The sequence below is a fragment of the Halichoeres trimaculatus genome, unplaced genomic scaffold (assembly GCF_033239565.1).
Source record: "Halichoeres trimaculatus isolate MK-OKI-2021-1 unplaced genomic scaffold, fHalTri1.1 fHalTri1_scaffold_6, whole genome shotgun sequence".
Classification (NCBI taxonomy): Eukaryota; Metazoa; Chordata; class Actinopteri; order Labriformes; family Labridae; genus Halichoeres; species Halichoeres trimaculatus.
Window position 1 is genome coordinate 15,740,539 of NW_027437184.1, and position 22,069 is coordinate 15,762,607.

At 39.8% G+C, this 22,069-nt stretch overlaps 2 protein-coding genes across 3 annotated transcripts; both read left to right on the plus strand.

The window, feature by feature from the left end:
- Positions 1–30: 30 nt before the first annotated feature.
- LOC141791774 (insulin receptor substrate 1-B) lies at positions 31–11,362 on the plus strand. The gene is made up of 3 exons (XM_074672421.1): positions 31–379; positions 1,826–4,921; positions 8,171–11,362. Exons 1-3 carry the CDS (start codon positions 31–33, stop codon positions 8,176–8,178), a joined length of 3,453 nt encoding a protein of 1,150 aa, XP_074528522.1. The 3' UTR covers positions 8,179–11,362.
- Positions 11,363–17,149: 5,787 nt separating this feature from the next.
- slc25a15b (solute carrier family 25 member 15b) lies at positions 17,150–22,050 on the plus strand. Of its 2 annotated transcripts, none has more exons than XM_074672171.1 (7): positions 17,150–17,454; positions 18,878–18,968; positions 19,305–19,563; positions 19,671–19,808; positions 20,265–20,440; positions 20,567–20,725; positions 20,855–22,050. In XM_074672171.1, exons 3-7 carry the CDS (start codon positions 19,358–19,360, stop codon positions 20,974–20,976), a joined length of 801 nt encoding a protein of 266 aa, XP_074528272.1. In that variant the 5' UTR covers positions 17,150–17,454; positions 18,878–18,968; positions 19,305–19,357; the 3' UTR covers positions 20,977–22,050. The 2 variants fall into 2 exon arrangements, with proteins under 2 accessions (XP_074528272.1, XP_074528271.1); XM_074672170.1 differs by having other exon boundaries at positions 18,878–18,972; positions 20,855–22,046.
- The last annotated feature ends 19 nt before the right edge of the window (positions 22,051–22,069 follow it).

Sequence of the window (22,069 nt, forward strand, 5' to 3'; positions counted from 1 at the left end):
GCTTATAATATTTATCACCGTGCCTTGGCCATGGAGAACCAAGCAGCCGAGCCGCAGAACTATGAAGACGTACAGAAAAGCGGCTATCTCCGCAAGCATAAATCAATGCACCGGCGGTTCTTCGTGCTGAGGGCGGCCTCAGAGCATGGTCCAGCTCGATTGGAGTATTATGAAAACGAGAAGAAATTCCGCAGTAAATCACCAGTGCCCAAAAAAGTCCTGAGTCTGGAGACCTGCTTCAACATCAACAAGCGGGCAGATTCCAAAAACAAGCACATGATAGTCCTTTATACCCGCAGCGAGAGCTTTGCCATCGCAGCAGACAGCGAGGAGATCCAAAATGAGTGGTACCAAGCGATGCTGGACCTTCAGTGCAACTGTAAGACATGTATAAGTGTGATGTGATTCCTACTGTCTGTTTCTGCATCAGGCCTATCCTGCCGTAGGCTGTTTGTTCTCCATATACTATTTGGCTCGGCCATTCCTGATTGTTCATTTCATATCATTTGATCAATTTGCTTAAATATTTTGCTGCAGGTCTATGATATCTATTTGATCCAAAAAATATATATATGGAGGGATGAGTAACAGAGATGTAATTTGTACGGTGTGTTTTTAACCAAGAGGCAGGTGGATCCCTCTGAACGGGGTAGACCAACACGCTATGGGCGGCGTGTGTGTGTGTGTGTGTGTGTGTGTGTGCTGCACAGTCTCAATTTATTACAGTTGTAACCCGCGGTTCCTTTTCAATCATAAAAAATGAATTTTTATGCATTAGATAACAAATGTACACAGTAAAAAATAGAGACGAGCGTTTTCACTGTCTTAAATGCAGCCCTTGCCACACGACGGTGTATTTTTGCATGGCGCAGTGGGCATATAGCAACCATCCAACGGATGCATCATATAGTAGTAGCCTATCGTGGTGCACTCCGCTGAAGCCTGTGTTTTTGTTTTTCTGCACAGCGCTGACTGCCGCTTGCCTAACCTACATTTGTGTCACACGGTGCTGCTGCTGCTGCTGCTGTTAGGGAGGAGAGGGCATCGTCAGTGCGCTCTCACTGGAATGTGTTTCTGTTGGTTATCCTCGTGTTTACGTTGTTATCCTTATGCCGAGCCAAACACCACCACCCAACCTCCACGTTATCCTCAGCATTTCAGCATACGGCGCTGGCTGATGGGCTTGCCGATCTATAATTTTAGAGTCCTGAATAGACTCACATTTGAGAACAGACCCCCATTTTGTTGAGATTATTTTAAGACAGCCACAGTCAAACAATATTCTGGATTAATAGTAGCGCAAACCTGCTCGTCATGCGCAATGGATCATAAATTAAGACTGAAACATGTGAATCTGTACTGTATGAGCAGAGATCACCTTTAATGCATCAAGTATTCCTTTAAAAGCAGAAAGAGAAAAATCCTGTTACATCTTCGGTGAATGTGACAGAAACTGTTATAAAAATGATTTAGTTGTATTTTCAACTAAAAACTAAAATACTGTCTTTTATCATGTGTTGGCATTTTTCTTAATTACAACACAACAGGAGGAACCACACCTTATGTGTTTTCATTAAACATAATTTCATTCCCAAAAAAGGTAGTTGCACTATCTGTGCATGCAGCAGTTCATGTGCACACAGCAGTATGTCTGCCAGGCAGCACAGACGCAAAAAAAACATTGTTATTTGTGGGTTTGTCAGTATGGCTTGATCTGTATTTCAACAAATCCTGTGTTTTGTGTGGCTGTTGTCTGTTTTCTTAAATCTGATGGGTTTATTTTCTTTCCTTTGTTGCATTCATGTATTTCTCTGTTGTTTTTTAGGTAAAACTCCAGAAGACTATGGCAGCAGTGGAGAGTGTAGTTCGCCGTCTCCTGTTCCAACCTTTAAAGAAGTATGGCAGGTTAAGGTTTGGCCTAAAGGTCTTGGACATGCCAGGAACTTAGTGGGCATATACCGGCTGTGCCTCACTGACAAAACGGTCAACTTTGTCAAACTCAACTCTGATGTGGCATCTGTGGTGTTGCAGCTGATGAATGTCCGCAGGTGTGGCCATTCGGAGAACTTTTTCTTCATTGAGGTGGGTCGCTCTGCCATCACTGGCCCAGGAGAGTTCTGGATGCAGGTTGATGATTCGGTTGTGGCTCAAAACATGCACGAAACCCTGCTGGAGGCTATGAAGGCCCTGAGCGAGGAGTTCCGTCAGCGCAGTAAATCTCAGTCTGTGGGGACGTCCTGCGGAGGTGGTACCGCTTCAAATCCCATCAGCGTCCCGAGCCGTCGTCATCATCCAAACCTGCCACCCAGCCAGGTGGGCTTCTCCAGACGAGCTCGCACAGAGACCCCTGGAGGAGGCAGCAGCACAAGCACCTCACCCACGTCGCGACATGGCTTTCCAAGAGCTCGCACTGCCAGCATTGGCGCCAGGTCAGAGGAGAGTGGAGCAAGTGCAAAGGGGACATGGGCAAGCTCAAGCCCAAGTCTTAATGGTTCCTGCTCCACCACACCAACACTGAGGCCTAAGCCCACTAGGGCCCCAACGCCTGCTAAGATAACCCTCAGCCTTGCACGTTACACGCCTAACCCTGCCCCCTCTCCTGCACCAAGTCTGTCCTCCAGTTCAGGACATGGCTCAGAGTGTGGTCTGGTGGGGGCAGCAGTGGGGGGCATGACAATCTGCTCCTACCCTCGTGTTTCTCAGAGAGTCTCTGTTTCAGGTTCTCCCAGTGACTACGGCTCCTCAGATGAATATGGTTCCAGTCCCGGGGAACACTCTTTGCACGTCCCCAGCCTCTCTGGCCATCATGTGCATGGAGAAGGTTCCTCCAGCTACATAGTGATGGGACAGCGAGAGGGCCTCCTTAGTTCCCATCATCGCTCGAAAGGTCGGCGGATTCTAAGGCGTGCATCCAGCAGAGAATCTGAGGCAGAGCGCAGACTGCTCAGTAAGAGGGCTTCACTTCCTTTGGCAGCCCATGAAAGACTGATTCCACAGCGAAAAGATGAAGACGATGAAGACGATGAAGAATATGCCATCATGTCCCAGAGTTCTAACCAAGCCAGGCAGCTTGACGTGGGGGAGATGAGGAGGGCTAACAAAAGCAGAGCAGACGTGGAGTCAGGAGCAGCTGTGGACAGTGGCTATATGTCCATGTTGCCCGGAGTGACGTCCCCCCCTGTCTCACTCTCTCTCACAATAGGTATGTCTGACCAAAGCACTAAACCTGGGGCAGATGATGAGTACATGGCCATGACTCCAAACAACAGCGTGTCCCCTCCTCAGCACATCCGTCAGCCCAGCTCTGAGGGCTACATGGTCATGTCTCCTAACAGCAGCAGCTCCACAGATTTGCACGGACTGGGCATGTGGGATGGTAGGGGCAGCATGGAGAGCCGGGCAGCCAGCGACTACATGAACGTCTCACCTGTTTGCAGCCGTTCTGCCTGCAACACACCACCCTCGCACCCTGAGCAGCACCAACTCCAACCAAAAATGTTCAATTCTTACTTCTCCCTGCCACGAGCCTATCAGCATACTCTTTATACTCGCTTTGAGGAGGACTTAAACAAAGGGGACGGAAAGCAGGACAGTGGTGGGCATGAAACTGCTGGAAGGGGAGGGGGAGTGGGATACAGCAAGAGGAACAAGATTGCAGTGGGCTCTGCAGGAGGCTGTCAACTCTCCATGTCTTCCTCCTCTTTCTCCTCCAGCTCAGCCAGCAGTGAAAGCCTAGAAGACAAGTCCATGTCAGCAGGGAGGGGGTTAAGTCTGTTAAGGACTGGGGCAGATTTTAAGAGTGCGGGAACATGCGTAAAAGATGGGCGTCACCATCAGAAACGGGGATCAAGCAGCAAAAGCCCTAAGCAACAAAGGAGGGGTCGCCCTCTGAGCATGGCGTCCGACATTGCCAAAGCAAACACTCTGCCCAGGGTGAAAGAGAACCTGATGCCATCAGTGTCTCAAAATGTTGGTGAGTATGTCAGTATTGTGTTCAAGGAAGACAAGTTTGATGGAAGACAACATGCAGGATCTAAACATGGACAACCTGTGATCCATGGGACACTACGGCCCATCAATCAACCTCTTCTCTGCCATGATAGTCCTTTCAACCTCCCTCGTAGCTTCTCTGCACCCTTGTCCACCTCTGCTGAGTATGTCAGCATGGATTTAGGGAAGCCCTCAGCCCCCCTGACTGCTTCTAGATCCACGTTCAGCACCCCACAGGTCCCACCTGCTGTTGCCCCTAAGGCCCGACATGAACAGAGTACGTCTTCTCCTCTGGCAGCAGAAGGCAATACCAGTTACAGAACAAAAGGAAAGACGGCAGCTTTGCCAACAGACCCCCCTACAGCATTCATAGACAACAAAGGTTCAGATCCCAGCATTTCAGCGAGACCTGCCCTCCACTCTGGTCAGCCCTTATCCATGGAGCAGGAGACAGGCTTGGGGTTTTCCCCAGTCAAGTCCTTCCAGTCTCCTGAGCGGAGCAGCAGGTTGGTACGAGGTGACCAGCAGGGACGGCAGAGCCACCGCTCAGACACTTTCAGCTCACCTCCCTCCCTTCCACGCCACCAACCCTCTTCTACCTCCCTCTTCTCTGAGGGTAGCCAGGCAGTGAGCCATCGGCACGGTTTGGATTGCTCATCATGGGAGAGCAGGCAAGCAGCCGGTTTATCTGCCACACCTCCACCACAAGCATCCACCTCATCTGCTGAACAAGGCCTTAACTATATTGACCTTGACTTGGCCGTTAAGGAGAGTCCTCAAGCTGGAGTGGAGCGATCCTCTGCCGCCTACAACATTGGTGGAAGCGCGATGGGCAGCAGTGCTGGCTCAAGCCTCAACACTTATGCCAGCATTGATTTTTATAAGTCAGAAGAACTGAGAGCACACCAGAGCAGCAGGAAAGATGGTCAAGGTAAGAGAATCTGGTAATGCGGACCCATCTCGTCTTAAAATATCTATCAAACAAAGGGTAGGGGAAGAACATTTTGTACCAAGTGAGACCTGACTGAGGCCACTGTGTGCTTAGGGAAGAACTCGCAGCTCCAGTCTCTTTGACATGTCAAGCATACAAAGCAACAAAACCTTCACAAAACTTCTTGAATTCAATCTCCATTTATTTTGATGTTGGTTGAAATCATTTCTATTTGACATGATGACAACTCTTAATACTCTTAAAATTGTTAATAATGAGATTTCTGAAACTGAGCTTTAAATATTTACATTAAGAGTTAAAGAGTTTAACACCTGGTTGTTGACCAACAAAAAAGGACCGTAGTGTGTTTAGTTAACCCTTTACTTAACTAAAGATAATTTTCTTTTGATTGTTTGAGTTGGGACAAAAGACACTAAGTTTTTTCTGTACTTATCAAGAAAAATATGACAGTCAATTAGCAAAAAAATAAATAAATCTTTAATTGCCTTTTTCCTCTAGTTATTCGGCTGTAATATGATGCTCAGATCTAGAAAAAAAAGAATCTAAAGATCTGCATCAATACGGAGAAAATGTCTGATTAAAAGCTGCAGCATTTTTTATATAACTGGTATAAATTTTTACATATTCTCAGCGAAGTAGATGTATTATCATTTAAGTTGAACAAATATTTAAAAAGTTGATTAGGGAATTAGGGGAAATTAATCTGCAACCTGTGATAGATATTTTAATATTCTACTATTATCTAAATGATCCATAATAGTGTGGGTTGATGCACTGGTTGACAGGGCAGTTTAGACAATCCCCATGTTCTGAGGCTGGCTTGACTCAACTCTCTCCATCAGTGACAAAAACTAAAAAACAAACCAGAAGAATAAAGATATATAAGGGTAAGTAAATGAAAAGACAGTTTTTGCAGCTTCTAACAAGATGTGCATAATCCACAGACAAAACTCCTTTCTGGGTCTTAGTCACTCCTTTTCACTCTCCTTTTTCATCCTTTAAGCAATGTGTACCTTTGCTTCAAGCTGGAGGGCAGCACAGTGTTTCGACTGTGGGTTGTCTGTAGAGTCTCTTATTATCACAAGTGGGTGTTCAGAGAGCAAAGCCAATTGATTTGTCTGCTGGTAATGAGCCATTTCACATAAATGGAGGTAGAGGGGACAGAACACAGACAAGGTGTTTATGTTCATGTGTGGGTGTGCTATCAACTGCAGGATTTCACAGGGTAGCGCTGAGGGTTCCCTTTTTGCATGGTTATTGAATGGTTAGCATTGTTGGCTGCAGTGCATTTTTAATTGGTTTACATGAAAATGTAGAATAAATCCAGTTTTCTATGCTTGGAATGAAAGCTGTGTTTAAGTGTAAATTTAATTATTAATCAGGGGACCAAATGGAACAAACAACTTGTGCACCTTATTCATTTATTCTCCACTGCTACAGCATTTACATGATTGATATGCTAATGCTATTCAATCTGTACGTGTACATGTATAATCATTACAGTTCCTTCATTATTTCAGTCGTGGGTAGTACATTTATGCATTTAACATGCATAGCAAGAAAAAAGGCTCTGTAATTTTCTGTAGATTACTCATTCATTTAATTTCTCCCTCTGCAATTAGAGACTGAATATGCCTCCACTCCTATATGCTACAGATTGTATTTATCAGGCTTACATTGAGTGCAGTGGTGCTCTAATAAAGGAGTCCAGTGTAAGTATCTTGAATATAGGGAGTATGGCTGCACTGCAGTGTACAAATAAACAAACATGTTTGTCAATTGCAAATAAATCAAAGCACATAACCACACCTTTTGTGACGACATTAGGATAAGATGCTGTGAGATCAGTAACAGTCAGAATATGACACTGCAGTCGGCTTAATAGAAAAATGTATAAGCATTTGTTTGAATATGCAAATTTGAAGAATTAGTAGCTGTCCTGCACTGCAGTTGTATTTTTCAGTGTCTGAACAGAACTTTTTCTCATTCATTTTAGGCCACTTTTTTTCTTTGTTTATTTGTTTATTTTATTTACGTTTTTGCTTAGCTAATCATGGTAACTATGAAACATGATGGTGGATTTATAATGGGAGGACAATTAAGGAAAAAGAAAAGTAGCTCTCCCCCTTCAAAAAAAGGAGACAAATAAATTACAAAAGACATTACACTCCGTATTAACCTGTAAACATCAGTGGGATTTGGATCCAAAATGATTACTTGATTTTGAAACCACTTTGTCCTTAAGCTGCCACAGCATCTTCCTACTTTCTGCTTCTTGCTGCTGCTGTGATAGAAAATAACATCGAAACAAATCTGAATGGCACAACTAACTTTAAAAAGCTTTATGACGTTTAAGTTAAAAGGAAAACCTGTTACCAGATGGCTTTTTCTTCTTTTACTAATTTCAGGGAGTTTAGATCTTGATTTTCTCTCATTATATTCAGAATTAAGAAAATAGACCAATCATTAATGGTTTGGAGGATTTGCAGTGAAGGTCTGTGTCCTGGCAAAAAGCAAGAAATTGCTACAACAGGTATTTGGATTGTGAACTCTTAAGAGTAACGTTAATGTCTAACTCATGTAGTATATTAAATGTTGAACTCATGGTGATCCACTGGTTTCGGATAATCATCTCATCCTGAAAGTGTGTCTTTGGAGCAGGAACACTGACTCACACCTGCATGAAACCACAGGTTGATTCCCTCAGCTCTCTATCTGAGCTCCTCTTGATGTACAAATAGTTAATCTTTCATAAAATTATATTGTAAGACAACGCCTCTCAACCTTAGGGGAAAAAAAAACCCTTTGTAGCAGCAGGCTCTTTGTGCGGCTCACTGAAAGGAGAAATATTTCAAACATTCACTCAAACTGATAAGTCTGACACAAAGACAACACACAGACTGTTGACATCGACAACGGTGTGCATCAGAGAATCCTTTTAAAAAGATAACGTATGTCATGTGATGTTTACTCAAGAAGCCAGCAGGAGCTTTAGACTCAATACATGTGATGTGCTTTGAAGGATATATCATGTACTCTGAACTGTTTTAACCCTCGACTGTGTTTTATTTGAGGTTGGGGTGAGATTAGATCAGCGGTAACATTTTATCTAAATTATATTAAAGGAAAAAACACAAACTCTTTAAAGGAACTAATTACTGGAAACCTGTTTAAAAAGGACAGTTTTACTGATCATGACCATGAATGTCTGTCTTCTTTTCTTTCCAGATTGTTGATCTCTCCACAAAAAAAGTGGCTGTGAGGGGACTGCCTGCTCTGTTGTCACAACACAACTCTACACTAAAGTCTGAACACTGAACACCCTGGAAGACTCATCCCCATCCCGTCTGCTGTTTTCTGTCAACCAAATGTGTGCCAAACACACACACACACACACACACACACACACACACACACACACACACACACACACACACACACACACACACACACACACAAACTGGGTAAGGAAAAAGATTTTTCTTCATTGTGATTTTAAATGACTTCTGATTATCATTCAGAGTAGTATAGGTAAAGGATGACAATTTGTGGCCGTCATGTCAATCAGTCTTCATTTAACTTGATTCACCTGAACGCAGCACACCAACAAACAGGCAGTCATAGCTTAAAATGCTTTCAGGGAGCCACACAAATGGCAAAAATGTCCATCTGTGTAGCTTCTAATGCAGCTTCACCCTCAAGGTGTATAACCTTATAACCTTGATTTATCCTTTGTCTGTATTTTATAAGTGAAGTGATAATCAGATGTCATCTTGAGCCTGAAACAATTGGAAAATGCAGCTTGGCAGAGGTTTCATACACTCATACACACTGTCACTGTAAACATATTTGATTTATTATATCTAGTTGCCCAAAAGCCTTTATCCTTTGACTACTCCTTTGTGCTACACAAAGACCAAGGCTCAGTTTTAGAAAGATGACAGTAAATGTCTCATGTAAATGTTGTGAGAAAATCGCACACATCTTATGTAATTTATGTGAAATCCACAGGAGCCTAACCCGTATTAAATTGGATATCAGACGATATGATTACAGTTTCATTTTCAGATGCTTTTGTGCTCAGGGTTTATCTTTAGGTTGTAGCTGGCCATGAGAACAAAAGCTTCATCCTTTCAAAATGGTCGTTTTGTAATTCTGTGATTTTCCTCCCAGAAATATGTTTTATTCCTAAAGCCCCAGATGTGCGCTCACACAGGAAATATGTTTACACAGGCCCAGCTTTGATTATCTATAAACTAAACATGTCCTGTCATGTCCTGAGGCTGGCTCTCAGACTTTTGCCTCAGTCCAGTGTTTCTCCTTCGTATTCCTGGTTTATTCACAGGGACAGTCGAGAGCTTCTGCTTAAAGTTTGATAGAAGACAGAGGTGGTCTCATCAAGCCTTTTTTAATTCTTCATCTCTATTTTGTTCGTACAGAATTTAAAAAATAAAATAAATCAGTTCATATGCCAAAATAAGAAGGACTACATTTTGAATATTTTCAACACCGCAAGCCCTAATTTACAGGAGCTAAAAATTAAGATAGACATTTATTAGACTAGTTGTTATAATTTGTGCTACAGCTAAACTCCTGAAAGAAGTCACAGATTTGATGCCACAAGACACAATTTCAGGAAAAAGATTAATATCACATAAGCATAGAGGCATAATTGGTTTATTCAATCCTCACACTATGCAACATTTCATAAAAATAATCAAATTAACCCAACGTACATGTGCTTTGCATGTAAACAGAGAGTCTGTGCTGAGGGACCTCATTACAGAGAAGGGAGGCTGAGAGCTGAAGTTTAAGAAAAAGACTCCAGGGTATGCACAAAAATACTGTGCCATGCAGTTTGGTTAAATCTCATTTATATGTATTCTATTGGTGTTACTGTTACAACAATACTAGAAAATAATTGTAGAGGTGTTGATTTGGAATAATAACAACAATAAGAATGACCGATAGGGCTGATGTTGTGATATCTTCAAACCTTTAAATACACTTGGCGAAATGTGGTAATGAAGATGGTAAGGGAGTTGAAGTCAAGTGTCAAAGGATTTTTTGAAAAGTGGGCTAAGAGCACTTGTTCTGCATGCATCGGTCCAAAATAGCTCAAAATATAGCTCTAAAACAAAAATTAACCCAAAGTTCTCAATAAAAAAGTGGCATCTCACCTCTTGAGTTATAACAAATACTGTTTTGTTTTGTTTTTTAGCAAAGTTAGCAAAACAGTGAATCCTCACACTTTTAAGCATGGACAAGCACAAGTCCTCTGGCCTCTGAGAGCACTGGTTTTCCCACCAACTTTTCAGTTTGTCAAGTACAGCAAAAGGGGGCAGCTGAAGTTAAAACATTTACATGATATTTGAGTCACATAAGCAGTGTGTTGGAGACAGCCATTTCTAACAGTGAATAGTATTGAAATATAAGTCTCCCATAAGATGGACGTAACCTTTTGGAGAAACACATATCAGACAGCAAATACTAGTGGGAAAAAGAGTAAATGTTGACGTTTCTTCTCCTGCTGGACCAGAAAATTCTCCAGAGATGTTATAGTAAAAAAAAACTTAACCTCTCCTATAATCTTCAAACTTTATGCATTTTGAATCGTCATGTCGCGCAAACTTGTTCATGAAATTGTCGTCAAAGTGTAAAGGCTTTTGGGTGACTGAGCTTTTCTATTCTAACTGTATATGACACTATGGTATATACTACAGTATACAAGTAGGTGAACAGAAACTATAGTACATACTGTAGTTTGTTTTCAGTAATCACAATGCTAATATAAAGTGACACATTACAATGCTATATAAAATATACAATATACATATGGTTAATACTACATAGCCAAGATATCTATATACTCTTTTATAAAGTGCCTCATTTTTGATTGTAGCTGTTTTTACACAGATAATCTTAAAATGGGTTGTTGAAAATGAAAAAAGGTGTTTCTCTCCTGAGTCTAAATTTGTGAATACGTTAAACTTTATAGACAAAACAGACTGGAAAGGTTTTTTTTTTGTTTTTTGTTTTTTTTTTTTGCTATCAGTCAGCCATAATCAAATTGCCTTACTGTGTTTATTAGGGAAGAAAATCTCTTTTTATTTATTTATTTTTATTTTTATTTTTTTGCAGTGCCTAACACTTCAGCCACAATGTAAGCACTCACTCACTATTTAGTTTGGCTTTTTCAAGCTGAGGTTTGGCCAAAAAGTCACACAAAGCAAAAATAAAAAACTAAAAAACAAATGAATAATTATGATAATAATAATTTTAAAAGTTCTTTTCACATCCAGGGACAGTTCCACTTTGAGCTCCTGCAGTTCTTTTCCTTCATTTATGCCCACCAAGCAGCTGCTTGTTTTGAAAAAAAAAAAAATACAAGAACAAAAAAAAAAAAAAAAAAACTAAAAATCTGCATTGTATAGATCTGAACATTGAATCATATTTTTAATGATTAGTTGCGTTGAAGAAATCCTTGCTCTTACACTAAGAACTAACAGAAACTGATGACTGCGTCTTGTAAATAAGAGAAACTGCCTGTCTAATCTGGACGTCAGTCCCTAGTCCTAAAACTTTTATGTGCTCTTATCTACTTGCAGTATCTTAAAAAAACATAATCAAACCTGAAAAGGATGGTGCCGAGTGTGCATTGCTTATTGGATAAGCTAAATGTGGATTCAGATGAGTTCACATTATTCTTTTTTGGGGACTAAACCCTGAGACGGTGCCATTCCTGCTCACACTCATTACTCTCTCATTTATTCTTTTGAAAACATTCTGCTGCTGTCAAACTAATCACCAAAAACAAGAAGAGGTCTGACCACACTCAAAGGTCTACTGCAGACGTGATACTAGACAAATAGCCACTGAGCTGATTAAAAAATATTTTTCGCTTTGACAGCCACATGGCCAAAAAAAAGACACCTGGATTCCAAGGGAACTTTTTTACACATGTTTTTTTTCTCAAGGTAGTGTGACTCATTGTTTCAGACTGGTTTTGACTGTATCCAGAGCCACTGGTGGGAGTTTTCACACGCTGTGACATGATGTGAAACTGTACATTGAATCAGGACATGTTTGTATAAAATAAAAATGTCCACTTGATATGATGTTGCAGTGACCAAACTCCCTCAGTGTGGGGCCCTGGCTGTGTGTATACAGGGTACAAATGAAAGAAGGCTTTCTTGGTGTATTTTTAACACTTGTAGCTTTTCCCACATTTAGATTAAGTTCAGTTCTGGATATTTACTGCACTTGCACGCTGTTACACATAAGGGGTTAAAAAGGAATGATTTAATTGTAGGAGTAAATGGGTGCAGATATTTACTCCACTCAGTCCAGAGGTTCCTCAATCACTGATCCGGACACTTTAAAGTGCCTGGCTGCGGTTACAGAGTCTTATTTTACAGTAATTTCAAATATGAAAACACAAACCAGCTTCAGCGAGTCTTCCACAAATCAATTTAGTAATCTGTTGGAAATGTGTGCAAACACCTGAGACACTTTTCCGTACAAAAGGCTTTGTTTTCGGTGCCAAAGTTTTATGTGTGAGTTGCGATCTCTGCAGGGTTGAGGACCTCTGACAGCAAACTGACAAAAAGTTTTGAAAATCTGATTTTTACAAACTTGTATGGCACTTATTGGTCATTTTTTAATCCTGTGAAGTTAAAAAAAAAAGTGTATTGATTGAGCGCAGCCAGCTACTGCCAACAGTTTGTGCTCGATACTGAGGACTTCATTGCCAAACTCTTGTATAACAAATCCATACACTAACATGGACCAGCTCCACTTTTCTAACCTGTCTTTTGTTGAAGTGATCTTTTATAATCTCTTTGTTGTTCGATCAGTGCAACTCTTCTAATTGGGGATTACAGAGCTTCTATGGCTGTACCCCATAATCTGGAGTGGGAGCAGACGCAACAGTTGGTAGAAAAGCCCCTTGGAAAGTCTGAGAAGGGTTCAGGATATTACTGAGGTTAAAAACAAAGGAACACTGAACAAAAAAAAACTACAGATTTGAGTGAATATTTGATTTATTGTGTGAACCAGAGTACTTTGACGGTGAGAGGCTTTTTGCTGTGTTTCCATTCTCATGACTTCCAGCAGCCATACAAAAAATGCTTCTCATCTGCGAATCATTACAAGTATTTTGGTTGAATGAAATGCAGAGGCTTGTGTTGTCTCCCCAAAATATTTTGTAACAACAAGGCAGATTAAATACAGATTCTAACTGTGGGAAATGATACTGTATGTACAATCAGGATAGCGATTATAATTACAATGGAAAAAGCATTGTATGTATTTTAAAGCTATTGATACTACTTTGATAATGATGTAAATTGAAAAAAGACCGAACAGGAACTATAGGTATGTAAAGTATACTGTGTATAGAGGAGTTTGCTCCAGGGGAGGGATGGGCATGGGGTTCATTCTGTTCATGGCAAAATTGTTTAAAACAGAATATTGATGATTCTTGTCTGTGATGTAGACAACGTCAATGTTTGTTTTTTTGATAAAAGGCAAAGTGATATAAAAAAACTGGAACTCGTGTGTCTTATTTTGACTGCATGTGTGTTAAAGTCAGAGGAAATGAGTGGTGTTCGAACACGTGAGTCTAGACTACTGTAAGCCATTGTAGGTCTGAGTTTTAAGGATAAGCCTGTGGACAGAGGGTTCATGTATTTAATCCCAGGCCACTCTGCTAAAACAGATGGTATTTTGGGAGCATTTCAGTTCACGGATGAATAAAAACAGCGTCACTTATTGAATAGAATAATGCAGAAAACGGCTCACTAACTCGTGTTGCACTCTAGGTTGTTGCATTTATTTAACTGCATCAGAACGTAAGGTCAAAACAGTTTTGTTTTGGGGGGCTTTCACAGCATCCATAATACCTCTAGCATTCCCGTCTCACAGGAATAAAAGAACAGTTTAAAACCTATAAACAAATTTCTCTGACACTGAGTTAATTGATACAGAGAAAATATAGAAGCTATTTAAGTTTTTTGGGGAGATTCTAGCTGGTAAAGAAACAGTCTACAACTCTTACAACAAAAATGCTATGTAAAACGCTGATTAAAACAGATATGAGTCGATGAAACCCTGTCTTACCTTAGAAATAGTAAGGACAAAACATCACATGTTGGAACTGTAAAATCTTATTAACTTATCAAGTTTACTGGTAAAATATAGTTAACATGACAAGGTATAAAATGGTATTCCAGAGATGCTGAGTCTCACAAAGCAAAGATGGGAAGAGGTTCACTACTTAGTGATGGGACTGCATGAGCAAGAGGTCAAATGTTTTCACTGCCAGTGAAGAGGTCAACGTTGTTTACAGAATGCTGCAAGATTTTTTTGAACACTTCTAGAGTCAGAGATTCATTGTGTGCTGTGCTCCAGATGACTGTAAAAGAAAACACATTTATTGTGAGACAGCACCACTAAGAAATGAACAGTAAAAACAAATGAAACAAACAAAAAAGACTGAATCCATCCAGTTTTGTTCACACTGGGTGCTGAAATTGACAAAACTAAAAAGTTCTTCTCAGGTGAATTTTTTTTTGTTTTTCTGTCAAGTGCCCCCCTGTGGACAAAGTTATGTCCTTCTTTATTTTTTTTTTTGCTGCTCTTTCTCTGTCTGTGTGCGGGGGAGTCAGGACAGTAAACAAATACATGAATAAAGGAATCAAACCTTTCAACAGTCGTATGCATCACTAATATAGGAGCAAGGGGGCTTCCCTTCACCTCGCTGTAAATTTCCTTGTCCGACACTGATCTGGTCGTAGTAGTGTCAGGCATTAAAAACTACTATGCAGAATTTGTCTGCAATTTGTTTTGTTTTTTTATTTTTTATTTTCATTTATTTAAAGATGGTCTCATTTGCTTTTATAGGTTATAAAGAGTGTTCACTGTTATCTCAGTCTGTTTTACAATCAGTGGTAAAAAAAAAAAAAAAAAAAAAAAAAAAAAATCCCCACAGGACCTTTAATATACACTTACCGCAAACTCTCATCCTGCAGTGCTTACTCAAACAGAAAAAAAACAAAACAAATACTCCTGCAACCCTGAACAGGATAAGGGGGCAAAGATAACAGATAGATGCAAGACACAGACTGTTATCACATCTTAAATTTTAGGAGCAAGACTTTAATTGATTATTCTACTTGACCTGTGTGAGCCACTTAGTTAACATTACCAAAGATTTGCTGCTGTGTCTGAAATTCTCAGTCAAAATGTTCTGCCTCTGACCACGTCATTGGAGTGATAACAATAGTATTCAGGCACATGTTATAAGTTCCACATATTACTCAATGCATTGCTGGCTGTTTCCAAACATCTCAATAGTGTAAAATTCATTTAGATTTTTTTTCTCATACATTTGGTATTAACTATCAAATACACATTTTCATAGTAATCATTCATGGTGACAGAGAAGAGCATCAAAAGTATGGTAGAAAGAGATGGAATTAAATCTCTATTTACATGGCAGCCATTACCCTCTGACTTTACATTTGGACGGGGTATTCTGAACCCTGTGAAAAGATGTACTGGTGTTTCACGTGTAAGTCTGGATGGTAAAACAAAGACACTTTGACTAGAGCAAAACAAAAACTTCTTGACTGTTTGTCTCTTTCCTCAGTAAATGAAAGGCTGTAAAATGCAGAGAAAAATGTTCTAACTTCCCACATGCAGACTCCCTCTACTGAAGCTCCTGTGCTGCGAAGAGTGTCCCAAGTGTTAGGTAGAGCATTTATACACAAAGGTATGTATGGGGTTGAGAGTGCAGAACTCAGCAGGGAGACTCTGATCGGGAACAGCACATCCCAAGAAGTTCTTCTGTTTTTATAAATTGGATGTTTGTATTATGTCTGCAGCAACTGCTGGCTAAATATTTCATAAGTGTTCTGCAGCCTGGTTTTTGTAAATACTAAACAGGGCTTGGTGTAATCATTTAACCAGAGGGAAAATCAAAATTGCACCAAATGTACATGGTGGTCTTTAATCTGAGTGTGTGAGTTTGGATTAAATTATCTGAAAGAAAGTGAAGAACAAAAATTTGGCTTTTATTTTAAATGAGCCAAATCACAGGTTTAGCTGGAGTTAAAATCTAAATGATAAGATGTTGTCAAAAAATGTAAAAATGAATGAGTAAAATATTTATCTTTGTCTTAATTTATTACTTAGCTGAATCTTCTGACCTTCATTGCCTTACTCATGCACCTTTGAACAATATGCTGCCTTATTTTTTTACTTTTTATTTTTTTAAATGAAGTATGAGAGGTTGTAGAGCTAAAATGATGCCTTTAAACATGAAAAATATTGTCCTTGGTTTAGAGGTTAAATGATATCCCATATAACCTTACTTTTGAGCGCCTGAAACCTCCAACAGGAGGTGCTGTAACACTCCCCTTTTTAGGGTGACTTTATTTTGAAAGACAGAAAAGGGTACGTGAACCGGAAGTTATACGTAGTTGCCATATATGACAGAGATCTTCGGTTTTAAAGATGCTTCATTCGCTTTCCGTGTGTTAATGTTCCCAAGCTGTGTTGCTTTATCTGAGTTTACAATTCAAGTATAAGTAAAACGAGTACAATATTTTATAAAGCTATGGGCATTTTACTTATAGTATTAATTATTTCTGACAACGTACCAATTATTGTAAGTGGTTTTCTAACCCAGAGTAAAAAGAGTGAGCATCGTGCAATCATACAAGTTATTATCCAGTGAAAACCTGTTAATTTCTGCTCTTTTCTCAACAATGTCCAGCAATCGTATTTTATTGTACAGTAACAAGCAGCGCACAAACACAGACCCACTTACCTAACTAGTGTGAGCAATGGAATAAGATGGTCTCAAAGTGAAAAAAAAAGTCTAATAGATCACAATAAAATCTTCGTATTGTTTGAAAAATCACATTTTAATGCAAATTATTGTCCCTTTAATGGGATACCAGACCAAATGAGCTGAACTCTTAAGACACGAGCTGAATACATCATTGTTGGAAAACAGTGTTGTTTTAAAAGGAATTAAAAAAAAAAAAAAAAAAAAGATTGATGTCTTAGGAAAACGACTGAAATAACTTTTTTCTGTGGGAAACGAGACAATGAAACATATGGATGCATGTCCACAAAGGGCTTCCTTAAAGGTGATTTTTGATACCTGGAATTCTTAGCAGAGTGAGATATCATATTTTTTTCTTAATCTGAGGTCATGATACAACCTCCAGCTTCAGCTTCTCCTCCTCATCATCATTATCACTGATGGCCGATCCATTCATTGACCACCGGGGTGCATGTTTCAGATGAGATAACGGTCAGACAAAGTGTGATTGTTGGGCGCGCGCGTGTCTCTGTGTGTGTATGGTGTAATGCAGCCATCCGAGAACGATGTTAGCTTCGGTCAGCAGCTCACTTTGATAACGTTACTGTTTGACATATGAGGGACAAACAGACTCTACTGTTACTACTACACCAGCAGGTCGTTGAAGCTCTACTTTAAGGTTTGTGTTTTTAAACTATCACGATCCTTTGGTCTTTTTAGCTTCCGTGCTCACTAAGTCACTATAAGCTCGAGGCAAAACTGTTAACTTTACGCATTTTTGTCGCTTACGTTAACTTACTGGTGTTGCCCATAGCTGCAGCTAAAAGCCTTTTCTATTTGTTATCTATTGAAGGTAAAATTTTCTAAAATTATTTTTTTCCTGTTTTAGCCACATAAGAGGTAAAAGCCTACACGTGTCCGTTTGAAGCTTAAGTATTTTTTTAAAATGTTACATTTCTGTACAAAGACAAGCATTATACCACCCTCTGGTGGTAACCTTGCGTTACATTCATGAGGAGGCCTGTCCTAGCATTATTAGTAAAGGCACTTAGAAGGCTTTAATTTACAAGGTACAAAAAGTTATTATTTACCTCTTTAGTCAGACATGTTCTGCTGCTGTTTACTTTTGTTCTATGTTACATTGACTTTGAGTGTTATTGTACATAAGTCGTACTCAACCCCTGTAGCTAACTGTAAATAGTTGCCTCAAATCAGGACAGGTTTTATTGTTGTGAACTTTATAACCCAGCTGCTTCAGCTGCTTGTTCAAGGACTATATCCAGGGCTTGACATTAACTTATGTGCTCACCAGCCACTGTGGCTAGTGGTATCCCTGAGTTACTGGCCACTCAGTATTTTCACTGGCCACAATTTGTTATTGGATAATTATGTTCAATATGATTAAGGCGGATGATGACATGCTAAAGTTTACTTAAAAAAGATTTACAACCTCTTTAAATGTAAATGACCCCTATGCACACTCAAAACAAGACTACATCAATGTTAAAATCCACAGGACCTTAAACAGGCATTCAGCTCTGATAAAGTTGTGCAACATTGTGCTCCTGTCATATGAAAATATGCAGTCTATTAAGACATAGTAATTAAAATAGTAGTTTGTTATTGCTTATAATAAAATGGTAAAGGGGATTAATTGAACTGATAAAAACTCAGCAAGAGACACTGTCTGCTTAAACATCTATTAACGATTGTAATCAGAAAATCTTTTTTCTTTTTTTCATGAGGATGACAATGAAGGAGAGGTAAATTAAATTTCCTCAGAGCTTTCATCATCAGAGTCATCTTTTTGCTTGTCTCTCTGCTCCATGTTTGAGATAAAATTCAATCCACTAAAGTGGCCAGTGGGAGCGGCGGTGTTACCAGCCACTGCTGAAATCCACCCGCATTTGGCCAGTTGGCCGGTGTTAATGTCAAGCCCTGACTATATCCCTCATATTTCCAGCCTTAAAGGAGCCACAGAATAAACAAATAGCTAGTTAAACTGCATAGATTTACAGTTAATAAACTAATCTTAGAAGATAAGTATTATTTTAATGATGTTTATATGTATAATATTGTTGATTTCTGTGAATATGTTCCAGACTGCTGTAAGGGAGAACAGAATCCAACTGCTTGGACACCATGGCCCCACACCCCGTGGTCCAGGCCATCATTGACCTCTCTGCAGGAGCTGTAGGTAACTACAGCGCTCCCATAATCATCAAAGTCTGAACCATGTGCAGAATTTAACCTCAGCTGAATAATCCTGCTACTTTTTCCGCTGCTTTATCAATCTGTTCAGCAGCTAATGCTGAAGCTGCAGGAGAGTATGATGACTCCAGTGTTTTTACGGCTCATTTCTCTCTGTGTTTTCATTGACTGTTTATTCTGCTCAGTGAAGTGAACCCCTGTGGTTAAACCCTCTCCTCACTTCACATGTTTGGCGCACAAACTTTGATGTTCTGTAGTAACAGCCTTTATTTGTTTTAGAAATTAATATTTTTTTCTCACTGTTTTCTCACACACCAGGAGGGGCTGCATGTGTCTTCAGCGGGCAGCCTCTGGACACAGCAAAGGTCAAGATGCAGACCTTCCCTACACTATACAGGGGTTTCATTCACTGCATCACGTCTACTTACAAACAGGTTGGCCTGCGTGGCCTTTACCAGGGCACTACACCAGCACTCATGGCTAACATCGCTGAGAACTCTGTTCTCTTTATGAGCTACGGCTTCTGCCAGCAGGTCATCCGCTTCACAGCTGGACTGCACAGTGAAGCTGTGCTGAGGTAGGTGGATGTCAACCAGGCAGTCCTGGGTTTACTCTGAGAAAACATGGACAGTGAAACACTGATGATCTTCAAATGTCATTTGTTTATCCTTCATTCTGCATCAGTGACGTGCAGAAAGCCTGTGCCGGCTCAGTAGCATCCATCTTCTCCTCACTTGTGCTCTGCCCCACTGAGCTCGTCAAGTGTCGTCTGCAAGCTATGTATGAAATGGAGGCATCAGGAAAGATAGCCAAGAGCCAGAAGTAAGTAGTATTGGAAAAGTCTGACCTTTGACTTGTTTTACTTGGGTGTTACATACATTTTAAGATACATGGATAGATTGCACAGTGATGAAGAATTATCAGACCATTGACCTCTAAGCATGCACAAATACGAATGATTGACTAAGTCAGTGTTGTATCATCAAAGAAATCGGATTATGCTATTTCTTTATAATTTATATAACTCATAATGTGGAGGCACTTGACTGTCCACACTGCTTGCATTTTAACACACAGTAAAAATTTCTAACCAAAGGACAAAAATGCAAAATCTAAAATTTACCAAACAGATCTTTCGACTTTGCAAGTACTCAACAGCACTGTTACGAAGCTCCACCAAAATCAAAATGACTGTTTGACCCTGCAAGCTTTTGCCTTGATCTGTGGATATAAAATGAGTTAGTGACTCATCTATTGGTCCCTCCTCTCTGTCTGCAGCACAGTTTGGTCAGTGGTGAAATCCATAATGAGGAATGAGGGACCACAGGGTTTCTTCCAGGGTCTTACCACCACTATAGCCAGAGAGGTCCCAGGTTATTTCTGCTTCTTTGGTGCCTATGAGCTCTGCCGCACAACCTTTGCCAACTACTTGAAATGTGACAAAGACGACATAGGTAATGGCAAAATTTCAACAGATTTGTATACAGTATACTGTGAGGTTGAACATGTTATCTGAATGTTGTTGGAAAGTGTTCTAGGACAAATAATAAACTTCCTCTTTGTTCCTTTGGATGATTCAGGTGTAGCTCCAATCATGTTCAGCGGAGGTTTTGGAGGAGGGTGCCTGTGGCTGGTGGTCTATCCTATGGATTGTGTCAAATCTCGGATCCAGGTCATGTCCATGACGGGTAAACAGGCGGGGTTTTTCAAGACCTTCATGACTATTGCGAGGACTGAAGGTGAGAAGAAATAGAGCTTGGTGTGTTTTAAGATAAGTTTTTAAATTTTGATTTGCTGTTGAAGTGAACCATGAGTCCTGCTGTTTGACTATCAGCCATATCCTAATCTTTACTCTTGGTTTGGTTCAGGTGTGAGGGCTCTCTACTCTGGTCTCACCCCCACCATGGTCCGCACTTTCCCTGCTAATGGGGCCCTGTTCCTGGGTTATGAAGCCAGCAGGAAGCTCATGATGAAGCAGTTTGATAGCTGAAGTGTTCTGATCACAAACAGTGACCTGAAAGTGAAGTTTTAGAGCAGTTTAGTCCGTCAAAACTCCAGTTGAAGCTTTAAGCATTTTATGTGTGGGGACCAGTTTGTGACACTCCCTGCTTTTGACAGACTGACTCTGAGCCTACAACACTCCATCTCAGCCTACAAGAAATACCTTTGACGTAGTGTTTACAGAATTTAAATCATAATATTTATTTTCTCTATAGATTTCAATATTGATTGAATTAATCACTCCTAAAGGATTGTTTCCACATACTGCATAGATACTTATGTAAGAAACATACATGAAGCACAGTGTTGACCAGTCTATTCTTTCCTCTTCATGAGGATTCCAGTGAATCATTTTTTTGTCTACCTCAAACCACATTTAGAAAAACTTTTTTTTCTGTCGGTCATTTCAAATCATCCTTTTTTTTCTGAATGCAAAGCACAGGAAAACACTCCGTTAGTTTATTTTTAAAGCCAAGATATCTCATTGCTTGAAGATTTAACTTTGAAATGTGAAGTGGCATACACTAATTCATTAAAGCTGTTTTATGATTATTTTTATCATAGGATCATTCTTAGAGAAGTGTGTTCCTCAGTTTTGGATCCCATCTAAGATTAACTTTTGCTTTGACTTAAGTCCATCTTTTCTATTCCCTTATTCTCACAAGCATCCTCTGACAAAAAGAGCATATGTTTTCAACAAGGTCTCAATCAGTTTGTTTTTGTTCTATGCATCAAGTTACAAGTTATATTCCGCTCCTGTTGTGATGACATTTCCACTCCTCTGGGATCCAGTGTTTGCCTTTAAATAACAAAATTTTGCCTTTTCTTTGGTTTGAGATCTTTATTGTTTAAAAAAATGTGCAAAATAATCAGCTGCCTCAGTTAATGTGCCATTTGTGCACTGCATTGCAGTATTTGTTGTGGTGGTTATAATAAGTAATAATTTCTTAGTTGTATTTCTTCGTTGTTGATCAAGGTATGTCAGTATTTTAGATTACTAAAAAATTATGACACTGAAATGTTTGTAAAGAAACAAATCGTTTTTCAATTTAGCAATAAAACTACATTAAAGTTCTCATAAA